Source organism: Acomys minous, assembly GCF_964271855.1.
Source record: "Acomys minous genome assembly, chromosome: 4".
Lineage (NCBI taxonomy): Eukaryota > Metazoa > Chordata > Mammalia > Rodentia > Muridae > Acomys > Acomys minous.
Genome location: NC_140486.1, coordinates 47,223,303 through 47,241,478, shown reverse-complemented (window position 1 = coordinate 47,241,478; position 18,176 = coordinate 47,223,303). Strand labels below are relative to the sequence as shown.

The following is an 18,176-nucleotide window of genomic DNA, read 5'->3' as shown; positions in this document are numbered from 1 at the left end:
AGAACAAGAATCAAGAGCACTAGTGTGTGAGCTTCTTGAAGCCTGCAGATTTGGAGACACCAGGACCTTCCTTTTCTCTACTTGTAGCCTTTTCTGCTTCTGAAGGGAGCCTTTTTACCCACCTGTATTACTAGATCACCCAATGGGTCAGCTTGGGCTACCATTACCTTTGAGTAGTAAGGCTATCTCAAAAAAGAACAAGAAAAACTCAAAACTCCAGACCCCCTATGTACCAGAAGAGATACCCTGGGAAGGATTTTGTGTCATGTGATGACAGCAATGCAGCATTGTTCAGTGGCTTTCAGATCTCTCTCTCTCTCGCCCCTCCCCCCAAGTCTAGACCCCCAGCCCACAGTATGCATGTACCCATGTGGCTTAGAGTTCTTTGACAAGTGTGGGATTTCTGCTGGGTGAGGATGTCAGACAACTGGACAGAACACGCAAGAGAATGGCAGTCATGTGTATATTTAACAATATATATTTATAGATATCTTCTAGATCAGTACATTCAGTTTTAACTTGTTTTTTTTCTTCACAAACAGAAGAACTCTTACAATAGTAGACTTTCTAAAATAAATACTATTAAAATAGAGCTTCAAAATAAATATTTTTTACAAAGGAAACCTTCTGTGGTAACTTCTGTGGTGGGGTGGGAAGGGGCTACAGTGAACGGGAAATATGAGAACAGGAAAGTGGTGGGGTGGGCACCGGGCACAGCTCTACTGCTGCTAAAGGGAGGCCAACCATAGGACGCAAGAGAAAGCAAGCTAAGAAACAGCACAGCCACCCACAACAAAAATGGCAACACAGGATTGACATCCACCAATACAGGAGCAGGGAAGGCAAGGTACTACCCACGAAATGCAAAAACCAGGAGGCTGGCGAAGCCCCGGATGGTCTAGTAAATTGTACAGTGCAAATCTGGCCTGCACGCACACCTTGGACATTTCCTGGTGCCGCACCAGAGACCATGCTGCGTCCAAGAGATGGGTACCTGGGTTCTGGCCTGACCAACTTTGTATGCTGCCCTCTCGGGGTTGTTTGTGCTCCAGCTGGGCCCCATCAATGCAGAATGGACTAGTGCAAAGAAGCCACCACACATGATGAGGATGCCTCATTGCGTCAGCTGTGATGGGCCCAAGGTAACAGTGCAGTCTACTTGACTTCACTCCCTTCCAGCTGGCTCAGGGAGCCTGGATTGTACCTTGGAAGGCTTTGCTAGCCTAGACCCAGAAAGGACAATGGAAAAACCAAGCAGCCAAGGTACTCTGTATAATGTACGGGATGCTATCCTCAGCTCCAGGCACCAAGGCTAACCAACAACTCAGCCACACAAGCTACTACCGCCGGCAAACAAGTCAGAAACTGCTACAGAAATGCTCTGTTTGAGCCTAGGAAGGGGGTGCAGACCCTATAGGTAAACTACTGCCTTTGTTGTGTGTGTGTGTGTGTTCTTTCCCATGGGTAGTTGTTTGCTGAGAAGCCAAGAGAAAAACAACAGAGTTGAGGAAAAGCAAGGATGCTTCCTTCAACTCCCTTTCCTTTACCACTAAGCAAGTGAGGCCCAAGGGAAACGCCCAGGGGAGGAGTTCTGTAGACAGCATCAGCACGCCCAAAACAAGGATGGGGGAGAAAAAGCAAACCAAATCCCATAAAAATCCGTGTTTACAGCTATGTACACAAAGTCAGGGTTCAGGAGGGGCTGCCAGGAAATGGGGTCTGTGTGGCAGAGGGGTCAGTGTGTGTAAGTGTCACATGTGCATGTGCGCATACACAGCTTATGTAACTCAACTGTCCACAGAGGTGTGGAGACCAAGATCACCAAAGTGCAACCTGCCAATGGGTCAACTGTCTGGTGGAGACAAATGAGGGAGGGACCCTGGGCAACACTCCCAGGCTTTTTAGAAAGAGTGCACACGTGCGCTATCATTTTTGGGGGTTTCCCTTGACATACCTCATCTGAGGAAAACATCTCCAGCTCCTTCAGTAAGCTAATACATTCAACTTGTGCAAGTGGTTGGCAGAACGCATTGTTTTTTGTTTTTGTCTTCCATCTTTCCTTCCGATCTGTGTTAAGAATATTGCAACTGTGGCAAGGGCAGCTATATGGGTCAGCTGTAGAGAATGAAGATGCAGTATTTTATACTTGCCTTTTACAAGCCAGAAAATGTTACATAAATAAAGCTGAAAATAAAACCCTCCCTTCCTCCAATCAATAAATACCTATGGTTACAATTAACTTATTCTAAATCATAAGGTGTTGCTACTACTACTAGTTTCCAAGGTGGGGGGTGGGGTGAATCCTTGAGAAAGAATAGTTAAGTACACTCCACTTGTAGCTCCCTGCCTGTTTGCCTCCTTCCTGGGAGGGCTGTGAGCAGAGCAGCTCTGGTCCCACACAAAGAACCAGAAATGATTTTTGCCTAATGCTCTCCTCCCCAATTTCACCTGGGTAACTCCTCTTCTGACCCAGGCCATTTCTTGAATCAGAGGCAAGGATGGGGACCAAAAATACCACACAAAGCAAAAACCCCACAACAGCTAGGGGCAAGGACCAGAGACACTACAGCTTTTCGCATGCAACAAGTACCTACCCACTGGACGTGCTGCACTTTCTGAGTCCTTTAGCACCGTGAGAGAAAGAGTTGCTACGTCTTTGGGGGCTGTCAGGAGGGTGTGTGTGTGTGTGTGTATGTGTGTGTGTGTGTGTGGTGTGTGCGCGTTGTGCGCACTGCACACAAAAATGGGGTTCAAACCCAGCAGCCCCTGGAGAATCGTTTCCACCCTCTCTGGGCTCTTCTGACTTCCCCACTGCGGCCTCCTAACACTAAAATAGACTCTGTTCATCATCTCTATTTACACAAAGACAGACGCATCACTATACACAAGAGGCTGTGACATCAAGCAGCAGAAACCAGAAGAAAACCCAACCCCAGCTCGGCTCAACTGTCATTCTGCCAATGGGAGGTGCGGTCTCTTCTTCGCCATTCTTAGATAGGCAGGGGAGTTATGCTCCTTGAGGTCGCATGCCCCCAGATTGTGAAATCAGCCCTTCCTGGGGGTGGTCCAAAAGGAAGCAAATTGTTGTTGTTATTGTTGTTGTTTAAACACCATTAGCATCTAGTTTAATTAAACATATAAAAACATCACGACTGGATCCAGAGACCACAGCCTCAGACTCATTGGCAAAATGATATTTGGTCTCGCTTGTGTCACCCTGGCCTTCGTAACCCAGCAAGTTTCTGCAAAGCATTGGGAGTAGAGAGAGCTCAGGACACATAGCAGGCGGGCCAGTCTGTGTCTCGGTTAAGAACCGGAGGGTGGCGTGATGAGTGGACAACCCCCCAAGTTAGTGATTGAAGCCAGGAACACACTGCCCGGTGGCTCCTTATCCATCCTGTGGCTCCAGGGAAGAGTTCGGCTCACCGGCGACTTTGTTCTCAGCCATCACGCATGTATAGCAGGAATTGCTACAGCGTACCTTCCCGAGAGGCCAAGGCCAACAGGCACGGACAGAGGGGGGAAAGATAGAAGTCAAGGCTCTGAGAGTCTTTTCCACGAGGTATGTCACCTGTTTCTCTCAGGCTGGGAGCTCCAGCAGGAGCCAGAGACAATGGCAAAGTTGGAGGGAGAGGTTGGAAGGAGGGGCTGGAAAGGCGTTGAGTGGCTGAACTTTCTCGTCAGTGTCCACACCTGTGTTCCATCTTCTGAAATAGGAAAAAAATCGACCCCTAACCACCATACCCTGGCACTGTCACTGCTGCTTGACAAAGTTAAGACCATGAAGACCCCCAAAGTGCATCTTCGTCCTTTTGGGAGGGGTGACACTCAAGACTGGGTGGTAGCATTCTCTGCTTGCTTCTTCCCAATCTAAGGTTTAGGAGAGGAGGAGAGGGCGGGTGAGCAAGGTCAGCCTCAGGAGACCGGCAGGAAGGACCACGTTTCCAAAGGCGGTGCTGAGTTTTTTTCATCTAAAGTGTCAGAAAGGCTTGTCTGACCTGCTGGCCTTGGTGTCCCCGCTGGTTGCTTTGCAGATGACGCTGTTCGTGTGCTTGCAGCGGCAACCAGGGCGTCTCAGGCGGTCATAGCCACGCTGGGCCAGCTTGACACAGCCTGTGGCTGGCAGGTAGCACAGCAGACAGGGCAGCACCAAAGAGAGGGCGCCCATGAAGGACCAGCGGGCGCAGCAGTTGGAGCGGGAGCAGGAGCAGGGATGGTCAGCACAGGAGCCCTCATCATCCTCATTAGTGCAGTGGTAGAAGACCCCCTGGACTAGGCACATGCACGTGCCATAGTTGACCAGGGTCTGGGCCGAGCACAGGCACTCCTGGTTGCAGACCCAGCAGGAGGGCAACGTCCGAGGGGACGCACATTCCTTGCACTTACACTTCCCACAGGCCTCACACAGCAAGAAGTGCTTGTCTAGTTCTGGTGGGGCTGCTGGGCCCTTGAGGTCCGGCGGCTTACAGTGGACCACCTTGGGCTGGAGGCGCACAGCTCTGGGAGAGGCCTGCTCAGCCACAGGTGGTGGAGCCATGTGGTCTAGGAGCCTCTGGTCTGAGGAAGTGCTGCTGCTGCTGCTTACAGAGCTGGGCCGCCCGCTGAAGGAGATCCAGTGGTGAGTAACATCCTGGTCACAGCGGGCAGGTGTAGGAGCCGGCTCTGGAGCCCCTCCCCGGGGCCGCTTGGGACCCATGGCCGGGGCTAGGCTAGGGTTGTCTATGTAGTCATTCTCCACGTGGCTGGTCTTCATCTGGTCAATGGGTAAGATGGTGAGTGGGTGCTGGAGCCGGCTGTGGGGCACCCTGCTGTCAAGGATGGGCTGCACCATGGCTGAGCTGGGAGTCAAAGGGACAACGCTCTGTGGGATCGGGGGCTCCATGAGGCTGGAGGTCCTGGACTGCACCAAGAGACAGGCTTCTAGGGGCCCTGGGAGAGAGAAAGGAAAAAGAGAAAATAGATTCCCAGCATCAATATATAGCCTGTTCATACCCTCCCCTCAAACTTACATCACGCCTTGGGAGCCTAAATAGAATGTGAACTAAATTCCTTCAGTGCTCTTCCTGGTAATTCCCAAGGCTTAAGTGGTCAATAAGGATAACAATACTGGTGGAAATATCTCTTGGGTTGAGGTGCAGCTTGGTGTGTGTGGGGGGTGGGAATTTCCTAGCATGCATCAGTTTTCATTTTGGTCATCAGCACCACCAGGTAGGGTAGGGGCGGGAGGGTCAGGCATGGTGACATATACCCGTAATACCCGAACTTGGGATGGCAGAAGCAAGGAGATGGCTGCAAATTTGGGACTAGCCTGGGCTACAAAAATGAAAACCTGTCTCAAAAACAAAACACAGAACACCTAATCGTAACATCACTGCTCTGAACAAGTTACTTTTTTTCAATTTTGGGGGGTGGGTGGGTTTGAGGACACAACAACTTCCCTCTCTCCTTCCACCTTCATGTATGATAATGATTGAACTCAGGTCCCCAGGCTTGCAAACAAGCATCCCTACCAACGGAGTCACCTCATTCCACTGAGGAATATTTTTGGGGGGGGGGGGGCTCCTCACTGTGTAGATTTGGGCCAGCTTCTGAACTCCTAGCGATCCACCTGCCTCTGTAGCAGTGTGTGGTGGCATTCTTTTTTGTCTGTAATAGGGGTTCTTGCAAGGATTAAGAAAGAAAATGCATACCTGGTACCTAGCACATAGCCGGGTACATAGAAAGTACTAAGCAATCCCCCACTGCCTCAGATATAACCACTACGACTTGCAAGCCTGGCAGGAACTGTACTGGGTGCTGGGCACTGAGGACCGTGCATTTGGTCAACACAACAGCTCCTGTGTGCTCCCCCGGAGCTCATCAGCTGGATAAACAAAAGCCTTCACTTGGGATACTGAGAAGGAAGGGATGCATCGGATGCTGCTCATCCAAGACATTAACCTTCCACTCCCACTTCCAAGAACCCCTGAGGAGGTGAGCACCCGGCCACTTGCATGGGGAATCCTCGAGGGGTACTCACACCACCCACTTCCAAGTGCTGAGCTGAACATTCAGACTAAATGCTATTTACTAGAATAGCTAAGCCAGCCCTGGATCAGTTTCTAATTTCACTGAGAGAGTGCAATTTTAAGTTGGCATCCGGCCAGAGATTCAACTGCAGCGCCTGACACGGAACCCCAGGAAGTCACTTAAATCAAAGAGCGGAAACGGCTTGGTTCAAATTTAGAAAGTGCACATTGTTTTCTATTAGAAGTGCCATTTCCTTGCCTGCTGACCTTTACATTTGGAATTCGGATGGAGATCAATTTAAAGAAATAGCAGCAGAAGGCCAAGACCTCTGCTCAAAGGAGACACAATTTGGAATCCAAAGGGAAGATTACAGTGTGGGAAGATTCCACACAGAACTTCAAGGGCCTGGGGGGGGGGGGGGCGCGGGGAGGGAGGACGGAAGCCGAGTCTCCATAAAGACAACACACACTGGGCCAGCATGTGTTAAGGGCGGTGTGCCTCCAAATGCTAATGACAGCGCCTGTCTCTCAACTAAGTTTATCTTGCATTGAAGGCGTTGCCAAGGGGATGTGAGGCAGGTTTCTATAGTTCCGGTAGCCCCTCTTGCTGAGACCATCTCAGTACCACAGCAGAGTGACACCTAGCTCTTTGGGACTCAGAGTGGTAGGAAAAGCGCTCTGTGGTGGCGGCTGAGGAGGCTGATTGATGGGAACGCACTACCGTGCTTGCTCCTGCCTGGGGATAGCTGAAGCGTTTTCTTGTATGCTTCTAGTCCACACGAAATAAAGAGCTAGCTCTAAATAGAAAGTTCATGAAGGGAATTAAAAAATAAAATAACCTTTAATCCCAGCACTTGGGAGGCAAAGGCAGGTGGATCAATGTGAGGTCGAGGCCAGCCTGGTCCACAAAGTGAGTCCAGCACAGCCAGGGCTATTACACAGAGGAATCCTGTCTAGAAAAACCAAATAAAATAAAATAAAAGGAAAGAGGGTATAATAGCTTTAGTTTGTGCATCATCTATACTGGTAAATGCAAAAACATCAAGTCCTTTCTACAAGGTTTGATGCTGTCACTTGACAGCTCCCATTCACACAGGGTACTGACTAGAGAGGCTCTGCAGGCATTTCTTTCTAAAGTCTACCAAATGGCAGAGGACCCAAAGTTCTCTTCAGTGAAATCAGAACTTTTAGGTTGGTCTGAAGCTTAGTATGTAATAAATAGCCCAGGCTGGTCTTGAACTCACAGAAGTCCCCCACCTCAGTTTTCCAACTGCTACAATTACAGCTATATATGATTACACCACATACCCAGGTCAGAGCATCACCTCTGATTAACTCTGCCTCAAGAGAGCTAACTGCTGTGGTCAGAAGCATCCACGGAGGGCATCTAAGGAACACTTCTTTTCAGCCAGTACACTTGTTCCAAGACAGTACCCAAGGCCTTGCCTCTAGAAAAATAAGTTCAAGCCGGGGCAGTGGTGGCACAGGCCTTTAATCCCAGCACTTGTGAGGGAGAGACAGGTGGATCTCCATGAGTTCAAGGCCAGTCTTGTCTACAAACTGAGTCCAGGACATCCAAGGCTACACAGAGAAACCCTGTCTTGAAACAAAACAAAACAAAAAAACAAAAAGAAAAAGAAAGAAAAAAATAAGTTTAAGTTTTGGGTCAACCAGCCATTTAGAAGCCCCAGGTTCTAGGCCTGGACTCTTTAGTTAAAAGGGGGAAAATGTAACTTTGGCATAATATAAAGCACCACAAGTAAGAGTCTCAGGTGCCAGCCAAGGAGTCTCCTAGACAGAATCTTTCTCCTTGGATAATGAACAAAAGCCCCTGAGTCCAGAAAGCCTAGATTGGGAATATTTGCCAGCAAAATGTCTGTGGAGACTTCAAGTGGCTCCATCCATATTGGCCCTTGTTAGCTAAGGTTTTTATCTCAGGACCAAGCCCAGGGCTGACCAAGCTGCAGGAGAAAGGACAGATCCTCATATCCATGGGGGGCAGACTGACTCCCACTCTGCTTTCCCAAGCAGGTTACCAAGACTCTTTAAAAGACAGCTGGGTTTCTTGCAGATGAAGCAAAAAGCACGGGTGACTTTTAAGGATGTTTAACAGGTCCTGGAATCAGCGCAGCAGACAAGACTCTTCAAGTCATGCGGAAGGCCCATCAGCAGACTAATGTGGAGCAGCCACTGGAGGCAGTGAGGGTACAGGCCCCCATCACCCTCCAGAAGCAGCTGTCAACATCTGGGCAGACTGTTGAGGCCAGCCATGAGAGTGTGTGATCTTGGCCCCCAGTAACTCAGTTCTCTCAGGACACGCATCCTTTGGTATTTGGTTCCAGAAGGCATGTTTGCTTATTTGTTTGTTTAAAAGCATCTCCCTATCCCATAACCCTCAACTTTTCCAGCTATCATCCAATGGCTGGCTCAGAGAGCCGCTGCTCACACTTGCCTGAGGCGGAGAGCCTCTGGCTGATCTGATGTAGCGGAGAAAGAAAAACAACTTCCTACACTGTCTGACAGCACCTCAGCTCCACTCCCTGCCCTCCCCACCAATCTCCTAGTCTCAGCTCTATTCCCAAGATCAGTCTCCACCTCAGGACATCTCCACCCCTCAGTTTGCACATCCTTGCAGGTGTTAAGTGCACTTTAATAGGTACCTCTGCTTCTCCTCCAAGGAAGGAAGAGATTTATATAATATAAATGGGACAGAAGGCTTTGCTTCGGGTAAGCTGTTGGGAAAAGCTTGATGGTCAATTTGGAACAGGGAAATGACGCCAACCCTGCACTTAGCCAAGGAAGGGCCTCACAGCCATGATTAGGAGGAACTTTCACATCCCCTCCCCTCAAAAAAAAAAAAATAATCTAATTACTAGAAGTGCCTAATATTTATGGAATACTTGGTGTCAAACTTTCTCCGCACACACAGTCATTTATTTTCCCACTTAATCTTCACCATCACCTTAGGAGATAGCACCCATTTTGGAGTTAGAGATGGGGGGGGGGGGGGGAGAAGGCTGGTCAGCTGAGAGCTTGCCACACAAGCAGGAGGACCTACGTCCTGATGCCCGAAGCACAGTTTTGTCAGCTCTGTAGCCCTGCTGTAGGAGAAGTGAAGACAGAAGGACCCTCCTAAGGTCATAGGTCAGTCAGACCACTAGGTCACCACCGGTTCAATGAAAACCCTATCCTCATCCCCACCGATAGGGCAGAGGGCTGGAGAAAACAGTCTGCTAACTTAAGAGTACTTGCTGTAAAAACAGGGCTTGGTGGCGCTCATAATGCCAGCACTAAGGAGGCAAAGGCAGGCGGATCCGTTGTTTGAGGCTAGCCTGGTCTACAAAGTGAGTGCAAAAAAAAGTCAAGGCTACACAGAGAAACCCTATTTCAAAAAACAAAAACAAAACAACAACAAAAACCCACACACAAAAAGAGCACTTTCTGTTCTTGCAGAGGGACCCTGAGCCCACATGGTGGCTCACAATCATGTGTGTTTCTTGTTCTAGGGAAATCAGACACTTTGTTCTGGCCTCCAAAACCCACCATATATGCATGTGGTATGTATACATACATACATACATACATACCGGCACACGTGCACATAAGTAAAACTAAGAGAGAGAGCCATTGAGGGAGAAGACACTTTAAAAGCACAAAGGGTCACAGGGGTAGAGCACATGATCAGGGCGGGATTCATCTCCATACAGTCACGTGACCCGGTGGCAGAAGCAGCCTCGGAGCTCTAGCTGACATCGAATTTCCTACCCCTAGAGGATCCATGTGTACAAGCACCAAACATTTTCCTAGCCCTGGACCACTTCATTAGCGCCCCTCCCCCCATTAGCTACAGGCCTGGGGTGTGAGTAGGGAGCGAGGGTCAGTAACCCAATTAGCAGACAAATGACTCCAGATAGGGCTTCTGTCCCAGACCCCTGGATAAAGTCAAGTTAGGTTGTTTTTTTTTTTAATCTATTCTTTCAGTCCTGTCACCCTTTGATTACTAAGTGTTTGCATGTTTTTCTTTTCTTGAGACAGGGTTTCTCTTTGTACCCTTGGCTGTCCTGGAACTCTGTAGACCAGGATGGCTTTGAACTCACAGAGTTCTGCCTGTCTCTGCCTCCTGAATACTGGAATTAAAGGCATGCGCCGCCGCCACCCAGCTAAGTGTTTGCACCTTCACTCGTATGTGTCTCCTTTACAGGGTCTCACTGTAAAACAGTCCTTACAAGGAAAGGAAACATTTGTGTGAAAGGGGACCCCTTCCCTCCTCACCGATCAAGTTAGGCTTTGGGGGTGTCTGGGGGCCATCTCTGATGATAGTTTCCAGTGCAGGTGTGTAAGTGAAGGGAGGGACGGAAAGAAAGGGAGAGTCTGGCTGACGAATCAGCAAGCTACTCACTACACCCCCTTTCCCATCATTGCCAACTGTACCTGTGGGGAGGGAACTGGACACAGGCTGCAGGAAAGGATCAAGGGGGCATGTCAAATGTCCACACAGACCCGGCACCCTTCCCTTGATTTACCCTAGGAAGAAGGGGAGCTGGGATATTGGGAAAATCTGCTGTGGTACTTTAAAATCTCTGAGTTGGCTAATGACAAACTGGCAAGAAGTTATGAATGAATGATTGGGCAGTTTTTTTTGCTGCCCATTCAAGTCTTTGGGGTGGGGTGGGGAGGATGTGTTCTTCCATGGGTGGGGGGAGGTTATTTAACCCTTTAAACAACTCAGAATAAAGGTCTTTAAGGCTGCTGAGAGCCTGCCCACCCCACCCCTCTGCACCACCATTGCTGCTGGGTCCTTTGTGACACTGTCCCAGTTTGGTTAATTAAGCTGTGGCCAGACATGACTTACTGCCTTTAAAAAAGACCCTTAAGGGAGGTGTGGTAGGAAAAGCTGGGGACTTTTCTCCTTAGGCCTTCTGGGGGAAGTCAATTTGTGAAGAATGGCCCAGTAGAAGGAAGCAGAAAACTTCTGGACAGCTCAATCTGTCAGGAGGACACACCCTCACCCACCTCCTCCCTGCTTACTAGCACTAGGGCTCACACCTGGCTGTGTTAGGGATCACAAGAAAACAGTGGCCCTTCATCCTTTTTCCCATCACCAGTTTCCAGCCCTCTTCCCTTTCCTTGGTTGCATTTTGAACACTTTTAAACAGCTTCAAAGGTTCTGCTTTGCTGTATGTATACCCTCACATTTGTCTATACAATACCCCACATATTAAGAGGAATCAGAAGCCGTATCACAATGAAAAGCAATAGTTGAAGCCTGCTAACTAACTGGCAACCTCCATGAATTACTCCTGGCCCAGACCAAAGTGCAGAATGTGAGACCCCGAAGCCTGCAGACTCACGCCAGCCTTGAAAAGGCTTCTTTTTAGAAGTCATCAAGATGGTCTTATTGTCTGTCTCCCTAACCTCCACCACCAACAGCACTGACAATAGACGTTTTAGCTTACTCTTGGGACTGAACAGGAAATGACTTCCCCTTTTCCCAGCCAGAAACAGCCCGACAAGGGAAACTGCTCTTCTGCAAGTGGCCACCTGCCCCAGGGCCCCTTCCCCTCCTCCCCTAGACCTAGAACATCTGTGCCCTCTCTCTTCCTCCCTTCCTTCACTGCCGGGAGGCCCCCTTCCTTGGTAAGAACAGCCCCATCACAGCTGAACAGCAGGGCCTCTTAAGCCTGGCCACATGTCATGGATTCATTCCCCAAGCCAGTCAGCTGTCCGGATCTGCAAGGCAGCCCCAGCTTCCTGAGAGCTGATAATAACCCCACCTTTTATATCACACAGTACCCTGTACTTCCTGTGCTTTTTATTCAAAATGTCCTTAAAACTAGACCTTCCTCTTAGCAGTACAGGATTAAACAGTGAACTCACCCCAGTCCTAGCCCTCACCAGCAGCCCTATTGGCTCCTCCTGGTGCCTCAGACTCTGGGGAGAGTTGGTTCTCCACTAAGGCTCGTACTTCTCAGCCACTAACCTGGTCTGAAAGGACCAGAAATGCAATTTCCCCGGTGCTAGTCACTGTCTCCTTGCAACAATGTAGTCAATGTGTTCTCCACATTTGCCATCCAGCTCATTCAAAAACCCTGTTGCAAATTGGGAATAGGGGGGCTTGCCTGTACTACCAACACTGGAAGCAGAGGCAGGAGGATTGTTCCAAGTTGGAGGTCAGCATGTCTACACCGTGAGTTCCTGGCCAGCCAGGAACTTGTCTCGAAAAACAAAAGCCCTGTCATAGCTCAGCAAGGTATCACATCTGTTTAAACAAACTACCACCCAGGATTATAGGGGGCCGGAAAATTAAGAACTCAAAAGTTATGGGATGAGAGAGCAGAGCACATACTGATCTTCCAGAGGATCTGAGTTTGGTTTCCAGCCCCAACACCAGAAGCAACTCCAGTTCCCGGGCATCCAATGGCTCTGGTGTCTGTGGGCAACTGCATTCACATGGAAGCATGCATACACATGATTACTTTTTAAATCTTTTTTTTTTTTTAAATTCAGGATCAGGCAGGTGTTGGTGGTGCACGCCTTTAATCCCAGCAGAGGCAGGGGGATCTACAAAGTGAATCCTGGTCTAAAACACAGAAACCCTGGGGGGGGGGGCAGGGGGCGGCAGAGAATCAGGGTAAGCTTGTGCCTACAGGATAAGTCTGTTTCAGCACAAGCAAGCTGGCTAGCAAACAAACCTTGGTCAGTTTATCCCCCAAGCTCCAAACATCCTAGTACAACACCGAGTCAATGGCAGGACTCCACCTCCCTCCTCGAGGTACTTGGACTCCCTCCTTGCTTCCACTAGAGGATGGACACCAACACTTATCTAACTGGCACGGGTTTATGAGAAATATTAGCTGGGCACAGCTACTCAAGTCTTTAATCCCAGCACTCAGGAGGCAAAGGCAGGAGCTTGAGGCCAACTTGTCTACATGGCAAGCTCCTGTGGACTGGGATCACATAGTGAGTCCATGCCGCAAAAATAAATTAATCTAAAAATGTTGTGGGACTCCAAAGCAAGGCAGAAAGATACCCTTATCTAGGGACGTTTGACATCAGAAGGCGGGATTTAAAGACCTTATGTATAATCCAAAGGTGTTAAAACCCCAGAGTAACACATTTCAAAAGCTACTTAAAGTGTTAATGAGTTTTTGCGTTTCCTTTAATTTTGGATCACTTATTTGCCTTCATTTTTGTTTTATGTTGTTTTAGAGAGTCAGCCAAAATCCTGGGCACATATAGTGCTAAGTTTGCAAGATAGTGAAAAAAGAGGTGTGAGCTGGGCAAAGGGTGATTTCCAAATTACCAGTTCTGGAATGTGATACAGGCACAAAAGACCACAGATGCCCAGCCTCTCTCCTAGCCTGAATGGATCTAGTCTACGCACTGTCTCCTCCCACTAGACTGAACCAAAGCCACGGTGAGGCTACCATTTCAGAGGGAGACATGGAAAGGGGCTGTGGGATCCAACAGGAGGAGGCCATGGATGTCCCCGGAGAAGGAAAGTGACTCCTGACCTCAGGTGTAAGATTTCAAATGGAATGTAACTAAGGGATGTCATCAAAACTCCCTTGGCTTCGCTGTTCATCCTGACTTCAGCAATCTAAATGCCCACCAACACAGTCAACTGCTCTAGCCAGGTGAGGATTCTCCTGGAGCCAAGGGGCCCTCCCGAAGATCTGGCAATCGAGGAAATTCAACCTCAGGGGGTGCCAACTCTACAACTTCTTTCAGAGAAAAAGCCCGAGCAACTGAGTCCTTCCCGGAGCCATCCGCAGTCACTAAAGCAGGGTTAGAAGCTAAAATTTTCGGATGTTTATGCTCCCATTTGTGTGAGGATCCGGAGAACTCTAAACATTGTGAAATCCAGCAGTGCAATATTGGGTAGGGCCTTAGGCCAGACGGAACTTATTAAGAGATTGATAAACCTCTATTTCCCAACCGCTCCAGGTCTCACCTTCCAGCTTTGTACCGCACAGAGGCCTGTCAGGAAGGTTGCAGCCTTGGGCAGCTACATACAGAGGGGATGTGCCTGGGTCTTTGTCCTCCCCAGGTTCCCGTGCCTCTCCTGAAAGGAGAGGGGTGGGGTGGGAATCACGCCACTGGTATGGAGACGTAAAAGATTCGCCTGCCACTGCGTCTGAGGACCCCCAAGGAACCTATCGCTTCTTTGCGGCGTCGCAGGGTTCCAGGGAGCCTCCCTGCGCAGTAGGAGGTCTTCTGCCCTGAGCCAGGCCTGCCAATATGGATGCCCAGCCAGCAGCAGCAGCTTTTCCTTCAACTCTGCATGCAATCTCCTATGTTGCTTAGAACTCCATCCCTCAACCCTTCAAGTCAAGCAACCATCTTTCTGCCTCTGGCCTCCTCCTTTGCCCACAACCCCAAGCCCCCAATCAAAAGAACTGAGAAACCGTCTTCTTGCCCAAGAGCAGCTACTGTAAATGCTTTTTGATCGTCTGCTTGGAGAAGGAACTGGGCACAGCCGTGGCCCCAGTGATGGAGCCAAGCTCCAGCTGCCCGGGTTGGCCAAGCCCGTCCTCCCGCTTACCCCCCTCAACGGCCTCATGGCCCTGGCGACTCCAAATTTCCCCCAGAACATACCGTCTTTATCCTCTATTCTCGGGGTTGTCAAGTCTGGTACCAACAAGGAGAGAAAGTGGGCACCTTATCTCTCCAACGCACGCAACCTCTTCCTCCAGCTCCCACACGCCCGGCGTTATGTAAACGCACCTTCAGCCGCCACCACAGCCTTAGCGAGAGGCCCAGGGGCCCTGGGGCTTGGCAAAGATCTATGTCTGAGAATAGGGGGGCACCGGGTGGCCAAGGAGCCTCAGGCCCAGAAGAGGCTAGGGAAGAAAGAGGCAAGGCAGTTGTACAGCATAAAATGAGGCAGACGAGCAAAGGTCAGACGGCTTGGAACCGCCTCGCCAAGGAAAGACAGCAGAAAAGCTCAGTCCTTGGCCGGCTCCATGCTAACCATCCAGTGGGAAAGCAAGAAGAGAGGAAACCTATTCCTCCTTGGCTCGGAACAGGGAAAGAAAAAGCTACGTCGAGCATAGGCCGCTGAGGCGGGCTGGGAAGACCCACGACAGAGCTGGCACCGTGAGCACGGAGCCCCGGAGTGGGCGAGCCTCCCAAACCTACGCCCCCCCACCCACAGTCCCAAGTGGTCGTTCCAGAGCTAGCCCGAAGCTTTGGTTTCCAACGATCAAGGAGAGTAGTGGCAGAAGAGGCCAGGCCAGAGGCAAACTCTCCGGATACGCACAGGGCTACCAAAGTCGCACAGGGCGCGGAAGACCTGCTTGGCAATGCCCGGGGTCCACAACGGTAATGCCAAGCTGCGAACACCTCTAGCGCCGTGCCGGCCGGGCGCGCCTGGTAGCTGCGGCGTACCGCAGGGACTTGAGGAGGCGCAGACCGAGGGAAGGAACACCAAAGCGGCTCGAAATAGCGCACCACTGGCCCCAGCCCGAGGGGAGCCGCGTCACGGCATCGAGGGGGTACTTTTGGATCCCTAAACCGGCTGTGGACTTACTTTGAGGAGCTGCAGAGTCACAAGCATCGCTTCACGTCTGTGTAAATCCCGGAACCCGAGTGGGTCAGTCGCAGTTGTACTCGCAGACGTCGGTCAGAGAAGCCGGCAAGGCTCCCTGAGTCCTGCAGCGCCAGCTCCGCGCTGTCAGCTCTGCTCGCAGCCTCCGAGGCGATGTTGCAACCCCAGCCTGGGAAAATGGCTTTTTTATGAATGGGAGGGTAGAGAGCTCCAGTGCGCACGCGCGCCGCCCGCGATTCTATGAATGGGTGGGCACAAGCGACCCCGTGCGCGCATGCGCCGCGCTTTTTTTCTTTTTTCTTTTTTTTTTTTTATGAATGGGGGGCCGGAAAAGAGCTTAACCCGTGATTGCTGGGGCCGACTGCTGCTCCAGTAGGGGCCGTCGTTCTTTTACAAAGAGGGGTGGAGGTTGTTGTTCTTTTTTTTTTTTTTTTTTTTTTTTTTTTTTTTTTTTTTAATGAATGGAGGGCGGCGGCGACTGCAGCTGGCTCAGCTGCGTGGGTTATACCCTCCTCCCAGCCTGCGAGAGGAGGTAAAGGCCACCTTCACGCCACTGCGGGCTTGGGCAGGAACCGTCAGTGTGACTAGAGGGTGGGGGGCGCTGCGGCCTCCGAATCCTGGACTCAGAGCAGGGTGGGGGAGGACACACCTTGTTCTGCGTGTCTCTTGTCGCCGCAGGCGATTGGGGGGGGGGGTGAGAGAAGCGAGAGGACCCCTACTGGGGACCTTCTCCTTTTCAAGATCAGTGGCGCCTGGGGACGTCGGGGGCAGGGACCTTCCAGCCGCCTTTGCCAAAAATTAAGAAAATGCCCTTTGTCTCTTTCAAAGAAGGGCAGGGTGGGGGTTGCTGAATGAATCTGGCTCTCTTTCTAAGTGCAGACCACTCCCCCATCCCCCAACCCCCATTTCTTGGGTGTGGACAGTATCTGGGCCGAGGCTTCTTCCGGCTCCAGTACCCCCCGGGGCGATTCTGTCCACTCAGCCAGAGGCCTGGCCCTCACCTCTCAGCGCCCCGCCTCTCCCCCGCCCCAGTGTAATGTCCGCAGTGGCCGGGGCTTCCGCCCGCCCTCTGCTGCCCTGGCTAGGTTTCTCCCTTCACTACTCGCGTCCTAGTCTTCCACTCCTCAGAAGACGCTGGCCTTTGTCATCTTGTGGCCCCTGCCCTTTGTTGTAGAAAGCAGTTTTCCCTCATGCTCCCCCTCCTCGCTCTCCTAAAGGAAGAGGGAGAAGCGGTGAACTGGCCAGGTGGATGGGTGGGGCAGGATGCTGCCGGGGTGGCCACCGTATTAAATAACAGGGCTCTTGAGCTACAGAGGGAATGGATATGGCCTGAGAGCCTTTCTTTTGTTGGGGGTGGGTGGGTGGGTGGAGGTGGCAGCCTAAACCAGTGAAAAGAAAAGCCCCTCCATTAGGCCTTACTCCTGTCGTTTGGGCGCTCCAGCATCAGACCCAGCCCAGCCCAGTAACCTGGAAGCCTATAGTCTCCTAGGACTCAGGGTAGGGGTGGCTTTGATGCTGTTTGAGAGCCGGTTCTAAGTCTGGATCCCCGGCGAAGTGCATCTTGCTGGTGTTTGGCCTTCATGGGTTATGAGGCTTCTTTTTCCTCCTACGCCATCATAGGATTGCGCATGGCTGTTATCAGAGGAACCAACTGAAAGATTCAGCCCACCGGTGAGGTCTGGCTTGGGGCTGGGGCTGGGGCTCGGGCTCCATCACAAGCTTTTGAGACCAGAACCCAAGGTCACTGCGTACTAGCATAAAATGCCTTCACAACAACACTGTCATTCACGTCTCAGTGATTACTTACTCGGTTCCTGGGACCAGAACAAACTCTGCCACGGAGCCCCAGCTTCCTTCCCAAGACAGAACCTCCATCCAAAGCCAAGGGGGGAGGAGGGGGCTGGGGAACGTAAGTACTTCCCTGGACAGTTTTCACTATTCCCATTAGTCAGATCTGGAAATTGAGGCCAAAAGTCCTGCATCTGGTGAACAAAAGGGCTAGTAAATTGTGCTGAATTTTAGGGTTTGCGATTCACTTCTCTCTACTTTGCGTGTAATGGCCTCTCCGCCATCAGGGTCCCAGAACCCTGTCTCTTGTCATTTAAGAAGTTGAACAATGACACTTTTTCCAGCTCGTGTTCACCCATGGCCCTTGCTGGGTTACAAAGATGAGAATAAGTAACTCATTTTTTTAAACTGTGAGGGAAAAGGAAGGAATGGTGTCCTGTTCCCCTTCATTAAAAGAATTAGCCAAAAGCCGGGTTTACCACTTTGTGATCCTGTCTTGAGGGAGAGAGAGAAGTTCCAAGCCCCATCAGAACGCCTGAGAGAAACTGGCAGGTAGCAGTTTTGAGGAATTCGTTTGCTTGTCATATGCTGCTGCTGCTGCTGTCTACAGCGATTGGGGGCTCATGGTGGGGCACAGGCACTCCTCCTCGCCCTTGTGAAGCTCAGTCTTTGAGGAGACAGAGTGAGTGCAGTTTGAGCTCCGGCAAGTGTTCGGAAGTCAGCTGTCTGTGGGCATTGGGATTGAGGCAAGTGAAGGAGGAGAGCATGTTTGTGGGCATGTGTATATATGCAGGGGGGGAGGGGCTATATGTGTGTGCACATGTGTGTGC

The 18,176-nt window shown here is 50.7% G+C and overlaps 1 protein-coding gene and 1 long non-coding RNA gene across 2 annotated transcripts in view; one reads left to right on the top strand and one right to left on the bottom strand.

The window, feature by feature from the left end:
- Positions 1–462: 462 nt before the first annotated feature.
- Positions 463–15,753, bottom strand: SPRY4 (sprouty RTK signaling antagonist 4). Its single transcript, XM_084780554.1, has 2 exons — positions 15,541–15,753; positions 463–4,929 (listed from the first exon to the last, which is right to left on the bottom strand). Exon 2 carries the CDS (start codon positions 4,880–4,882, stop codon positions 3,980–3,982), a length of 903 nt encoding a protein of 300 aa, XP_084636680.1. The 5' UTR covers positions 4,883–4,929; positions 15,541–15,753; the 3' UTR covers positions 463–3,979.
- Positions 15,754–15,988: 235 nt separating this feature from the next.
- The window catches only part of LOC311596671, a 164,069-nt gene continuing 161,881 nt past the window's right edge, over positions 15,989–18,176 (top strand). The window contains exon 1 of the long non-coding RNA XR_014778920.1: positions 15,989–16,090. This is a non-coding gene — a long non-coding RNA (uncharacterized lncRNA). The remainder of the gene's footprint in view (positions 16,091–18,176) is intronic.

What these genes read in the sequence shown, in the direction of transcription:
- SPRY4 (XM_084780554.1), bottom strand. Translation starts at nt 4,882, where the DNA reads ATGGAGCCCCCGATCCCACAGAGCGTTGTCCCTTTGACTCCCAGCTCA.